Consider the following 6,891-nt stretch of genomic DNA (forward strand, 5'->3'; position numbering starts at 1 on the left):
GCAATTCATAGTTTAATTTACTACAATTCTCACATTGGTGGGATTTGTATTAATTTAAGGCAAAAACACATGATTATCAGTAGCACATTTACTTGACTTCAATATCAACCATAACACATGGGCCACTATCCCACAAACCAACTTCTCTCTACAGTACAAAAAATGATTCCCCAAAACTACAATGAACAATGGAAGATGTAGGTATGCTTGTATTCTTGGACAGCTGATATTATGAAAGATACTTCGGAGTCATCGATTTTCACAGTGTTTTTAGTGGCGCGTTCGGAAATACCACACCGGAGCGGAGCGCACTTCACTATTAGTTTGCATTGCACAGTGCGCGCAGTGCGCTATTTCCGAACGCGCCCTATATATGTCCTCAAAACATTTCCCTCAGGTTTATCTCACACACACACACACACACACGCACACACACACGCACACGCACACACACACACAAATGACACAACAAAATATGGAGTGTGAATTTAACTCTCAGTTCAATTAAAGTTTTTATCAAGTGCTTGGATGCATGTCTTGAAACTCTAACATCATTCTCTAACAGTTCCTCAAACCCCCACACTGTTAAGGCAAATGGCCAATTCAGTATTTGTACAGAATGCAAAACAATAAGGCAGTTAACTAGCGTAGATGCAATTCTCATTCCTCTTTGACATTTCAGTCAAAAAAGATTTTCAGGATTCCAGTAGGCTACACTGCGGTAGACCCATTTCCAAGCTGCCATTCCTATCAAAGGACCTCGAAAAGGTAATCTATTGTCCTACCTACACCAAAATAACATTACGGAAATATTTCTGTCAGGTTTTATGGCATCTCTCATAGTATTGAGTCTGCCTTGCTGTAGGTGCACAATGTTCCTCTCTTTTGACTCCAGGGACTTTAAGTGCAGCCTGTGATACTGTGGCTCAGACCATATGACTACACTACACCGTCTCCAGTACCGGGTTTGCGTCAGGAAATCTTTCCTCTCCCCAGATACTTTCAAAGTTTCATCTCAAGCCTCATCCTTTTTTCCATACGTACATGCTTCCCCGTAGCGTAACCAAATCATTCAAAAATGACAATTCATTCCACTGACACAGAGCTTTATCTCACCCTGGCATTTAATCCTTGGCCTAGTTTGAATTTGCGTGCAAGGTTCCATGGCAATCTTTAACCTTCATGGCAAGATTTGAGACATTTCTTTCAAAATGGGCCACTCCTGCAAACTTTGGAAGCCAATCTTCCATCAGGGTGGAATATGAAAAATCAAATGTCTTCATCACATGTACTTCATCACACGTGTTCATCACATGTGTAGCGTGTAGGAGTAACATGACAAAATGTGAAATGTGTTCTACTCCAGGGTGTGCACAGTTTCTCACCAACCCGGGCCAATTGTGCCATTCAGAGTAAAATTAATACTCTTTGTACACAATCGAGTGTTGCACAGTTTTATGTGAATGCCAGATGGTTCCTTTTAGTTATATACTTGTGGTAAAGATCTGCCAAAAGACGGTGTCATAATTGCTAAACGGTACTCTGAATCAAACCGTCACTGTTGTTGATATGATCTGATGCACTTTGTTCAATCAGTGTTAAGCCGTTCTCTTCACTCTCGCCTCTTCTCTCACGTATCCTCTTCTCTGTATCTCTCTAGAACAAGAAACATTTTAAAAACCACTCGTGTTTACAAAGAAGCTTCCTAGGGTGATGAATGGTGTGCAGTCTGGCATGCAATATCAGGTAGTAGATTTGAAATAGAAGTACTTACCTTAGCTCTTGGACGATACAGGACCAGATACAAAGCAAGCAGAAACAATACAATGATGATGACGACGACGACAGAGGAGCTGATAGCAATCACTGACTCACTTGTTTGTTTTCCGATTTTTCTTTCTTCTGAAAAGCAAACACAGAAATAAGAAAATATGGCACTTCAAAAGCCCAAAAGCCCTTCACAGCTGTAAACCTGAATTGTGAGGTTTTCATTTTCATAGCCAGTTCCTGAAACATATCTCTGGAAATATAATGACTCTATTTGGTTCATTAGGATATCCTCAATTCATCCTATTTAATCTTCTCAGTTCTCCCTGTGTACTTGTTTTGTTGTACATTGTATGTATTTAATTTTAAGCACAACATATTATATAAAAGATCAAATAATCACCTTTACCATCTACAATGCAGGTGCTGTTGGTAAGATATAATTGTGTGTGATGTGTGTGCTCAACAACACACAGAGGTTCAACTTCTGACGTCCCGTTCAGTTCTATTGTCAAGTGGCTGCTCAGATGGTAGAGTCCGTTAGAAACATTCTGAAAGCTTATGGTAGGTGTTGGCAGACGCTCCCCATATAACGTCCAGTGAATCAGGGCTCCTGGGGATCTCCCTTTAACATCACACTGAAAGGTCCTCTCACTGGTGCCTTTCATGACTGAGAGAACCCTCTGACACACTGTGTAGCTCACTGGAGATGGAAGGATAGGATTTACTGTAGGATTAGGCTGCATACATAGAACAGAATGTGTGAGAGAGTGAGTGAGTGAGTGAGTGCAGACTCACCAACAACTGTTAAGTTAAACTCCGTGTAGTTGTACAGTGGGTTGTAGTAATTGCACTTGTACACCCCCTGATCATACTTTGTGATGTTGGTCAGGAGAAGAGAGCAGTTGTTACTATCCTTTGTCAGGAAGATTTCAGCCCTGTCCTTGTATTCATCACTGAGGTTTGTGATGTTCGCTTTGTAGCTGAGGATATTCTTGGTCTTAGTTTGCCAACTAACGTCCCTGGCCATGTCTCTCTTCAAGCAAGGGCATGCCAGGAGAATGCTGTCTTCCAAGGCCACTTGGATATCCACTTTTTTGTAGCCTAGAAAAGGCAAAGGAAACATGTATGGTCATGTCTTTTATCAACATCTCATCAAAGTATTTTCCTTTATAAATGTCCTTGTAAATCAGTTAAGGGACTCATGTTTGTTTTGTTTATGCACACATCAACTTCAGATTTTAAGTACTCTCAGTCTCAAGACATCCTATTCTTTCAGATGATGATGAACACCATTGCATACCCAATCGGATATGTTTTCGTCATTCACAAGTCACAACACATTGCAATCCAAATCCATAATAATAACAAAGTTGTAAAACCAGTAACTATACTATCTCCTTTCATTTCCTCCACCAAGTATTTGACACAGAAAATATGCATACCGCACCGACTGGCTATTGTTCTTTATGTCATCAATCTCCATCTTCAGTGCCCATACCCGAAGGCGGGGTTGGCGAAATGGCCTTTCTGTGTGGAGTTTGCATGTTCTCCCTGTGTCCCCTAGGGTAGATAGATACCCTCACAAAAAACATGCAGTAATCCTGGTCACTAAACTGCCTCCCCCTGGCCAGCCGGGGCGCCTGATGGAGGGGAAAGGAACTGGTTGGAATAACGTGTTCCTTCCACGCACTACGTCCAACCAGGGAAACTCCCCCCTGTCAGGTGTAAAGGAGCAACTTGGACACTCAGGCATGAAGGAAGCATGAGTTCAAGTCCGTTGCTCTCCCCTTGTCCCCCATATATGGGGACTAGGTTGGTGGAGGGTGTGTAGAGCCCAGGATCACATTAGATGATTGACACAGGGGTGAAAAATGGGTTACAAAATCGTGGGATAAAAAATATATTAAGAATCTCCATCTTCAGAAGCAAAAGAAAGAGAATACAAAGCACTACACTGACTGTTTACATTTCAGCAGAGCTACAGAGAACAATTAATACTTGAGTCCCGTCCCCCCCAATTTTCCACCGTAGTCTGAAGAAGACTCACTTCTTCAGGTGGGGAGTCAAATAGGTAAGTCACCTCCTATAGTACTTTGTTCTCCCAATTTGCCACCTTTTCTTAAAAATGTACTACCGGTACTATAGATTTGTCTGCATAGGCAGACTGAGCAGCGGCAATGACGACGCAACGCACAGAAGTATTCTGCACTTCAGGTCAGATGAAGGAGGAGCCAGGCCCAGATGCATGTATGCCCTGCCCTGCCTGGAGACTCGCCAACATCTCATCAGCCATCTTCCCTATTGACTGTCTCTGAGTCTCACGAGAGACAGTGGGGGCTGTAGTGTAGCATGCGTGCCACTAGCTGGCCCTTGGCCACTTCGACTATAACCCCCATCCTGACAGCCTTTGCTGTCAAAGAACAATAAAAAAAGGAACAGTTTTACTCTTATGTACCTTTACACAAGGTGTAACAATAAAGAACCTTGAACCTTGTGGGGAAGTGGGGCTGGGTCCTTAGGGATTGTTTCGAATATGCCTGTGATCCAGAGTTCAAACAGAGATTTCCCATAAGATTATGAGCCAAAAAAAGGATGTAGTCGTGCTAATGACTAATGACTGGTCTACACACACACACACACACACACACACACACACACACACACACACACTCGCACAGTCACACGCACACGCACACGCACACACACACACACACACACACACACACACACACACACAGACGGGGGGCGGGTAAGCACACGTGCCCATGCCTGGCAGGCCAGGGGGCATCGATCTCTGCAGATCCAAAGATAAGAGCCGATTCTAAACTGAGGCTAATATTTTCATTGTGCTTTTGTTGTATAGCCTACGGCCCATGGCATGCACACAGAAGTGTATCGTAAGTGAATTCAATTAATTACTGTGCCAATTTAAGAATGAGTTTACTTACCCGAGGCAGCAACTAAAACCAGCGATAATCCCAGAAAGGTCAGCATATTAAACCGCATGTTGCAAAGAGCACGGTTGAATCAGATAGATTTCATACTCCTGTCGGTAACAGCGTTTAAATTACTGGATTGCGAAGTGCCGTGCGAACAATTTTACAATCCATTACGCAAAGAGTGGCATCGATCGTTACACCAAGTAGTCACATCTCTTAGCTTTGAAAGTGAAAGTTTGATAGCTATAGTGCAAGTGCACTCTTCAGATCTGACGAGTGACGATAGTTCCAGATTATTAGAATCCACTCCCAGCTCCCACTATTGTCAGGTTGGTCAGACAATCTGTTCATGAGTGAAACAGCCTCCTAGGCTAGTCGGACTATGGCCTCATTGGCCTGATGTACTCATGCAGGGTTACTAGAGCCATTTGAAATCTAATCACATTTTTCACGCCTACAACAATATTGTCCCCGCACTTAAATGGCTGGAGGCTTGCGTTCTGCCCACTAGATGGCAGCACGTGTATGTAATGTTTATACTGTAAAAACCCATATGGCCATATCCATATTTTATAGTGTGCGGTGCGTGACCCTCGGGAAAATAGATGGCCACAACTGTTCAGCAAACTGCCCTATACAACTCTAGGCAAAAAATGCTCTTCTTTCTGAAACACCAAATTCCTTACACTTAAAATGAACATGTCAATTCAATGTCATTGTAACTAAGATATCTGTAGAAGTTTAGTATGTATATTTATTATTATTATTATCACAATTGTTGTAGTTATTATTTGGCATTATTGGGTATTGGTTTGAGGGGTTATTATGTATTGGAATCACTGTTTGGACACCAAGGGCACGCCTCCCCAGGCCTAATTGATTGATTGAGAGAGAGCATATGTAGGCCTGGGTGATTGGGGAGCGGCATGCACCTGGTGGACAAACCAGTTTTACCAGACAGAACACAGAAGAGACAACACAGAAGGAGCTGCTTGTAATGTACCATGCACTTTAAAGGAAAGTAAATACAACAACATGACATTGAACCTGTGGACAATCTCTTTCTTTGACCTGCGTACATCCATAGTCCCTAGGTGCATCAGTGGGTTTGTTGGATATAAGGTAGAAATGTTTGTTATGTTAAGAACTACTCTGCCAGGGCTGGGAGGTACACTTCTGGTGCATGCAGGACTAGGCTCTGTGGGTTATCACCTGTCCGGGCCCCTCCCATGTCTCACCAGGTCCACTCCTGCTCTCACCAGGCCCAGGACCTGTGCGTTGCACCAGAGTCCCAGCACCAGATAGTTCATTCAGGAGTGGTGGGCAATGGTTCCGCAGGTTCATGCTACTTGCATGGCCCTCCTAAAGGCCTCACCGAGGGTTGTTGGTCTTCCTCCTCACGGAGGACACAGGCTGGGATGCTAATCCATACTGCTCACCCGGGTGCCGTTTACATTCCGGCTGTCACCCGTCTCTCTCGGTGGTCACCAGACTATCAATCAGTCCCACTAGGGCAAATCCAGGGCCACACAATCCGTTGGAACTACTCCAGAACTACTCTGCCAGGGCTGGGAGGTACACTTCTGGTACATGGAAGGACCAGGCTCTATATAAAGTATATAATAACCTTTATCATAACGCATTATAAAGCTTATTATACTGACTTATTAATGTCAAGTATTCTAATACCTAAAACATGTTATGTTTGAAATAGACACTTGTGTCCAATAATAAAATGGGGAGGGGGGGGGGGGGATTATGACAGGCAGTTGCTCCTGTCAAAATATGACTCCCCATCAAAAAACACTTTGTGTTTGAAATAGACACTCATGTTTTCTAAGGTGTTATTTGTGGCGCTAAGGATGAATAAAAAAATCAATATCAACATCTTAATACTGTCCAATACTCAGATAGGGAGGGGTGAAACGACAGGCAGTTGCTGTCAAAAAATAAATAAATGAGTGAAATAGACACTCTATAAATGCTTTCTGAGGTGTAATTTGGGGCCCTAAAGATTAATACAAATTTGTAGCAAGTTGCTATGCATCCCAAATAAGCGTTATAATGTGTTATGATAAACCTTGGTGAGCAATATGCATACAGAACCCCACAATATGTAACTGTTTTTAGGTCGTTTTAAAATGTGTCTTAGCTTTTTATTTGAAAAACTATGTAATTCATA

General features: G+C 42.8%; 1 protein-coding gene across 3 annotated transcripts; it reads right to left on the reverse strand.

The window, feature by feature from the left end:
• Positions 1-160: 160 nt before the first annotated feature.
• Positions 161-5,074, reverse strand: LOC308331221 (uncharacterized protein). Of its 3 annotated transcripts, none has more exons than XM_080786504.1 (5): positions 4,719-5,074; positions 2,566-2,871; positions 2,177-2,470; positions 1,775-1,902; positions 161-1,656 (listed from the first exon to the last, which is right to left on the reverse strand). In XM_080786504.1, exons 1-5 carry the CDS (start codon positions 4,774-4,776, stop codon positions 1,531-1,533), a joined length of 912 nt encoding a protein of 303 aa, XP_080642630.1. In that variant the 5' UTR covers positions 4,777-5,074; the 3' UTR covers positions 161-1,530. The 3 variants fall into 3 exon arrangements, with proteins under 3 accessions (XP_080642630.1, XP_080642629.1, XP_080642628.1); XM_080786503.1 differs by having other exon boundaries at positions 1,775-1,899; positions 2,171-2,470; XM_080786502.1 differs by having other exon boundaries at positions 2,171-2,470.
• Between the last annotated feature and the right edge of the window lie 1,817 nt (positions 5,075-6,891).

The sequence above is a fragment of the Protomyctophum bolini genome (genome assembly GCF_963924005.1).
Source record: "Protomyctophum bolini genome assembly, chromosome: 16".
In the NCBI taxonomy this organism is placed as follows: domain Eukaryota; kingdom Metazoa; phylum Chordata; class Actinopteri; order Myctophiformes; family Myctophidae; genus Protomyctophum; species Protomyctophum bolini.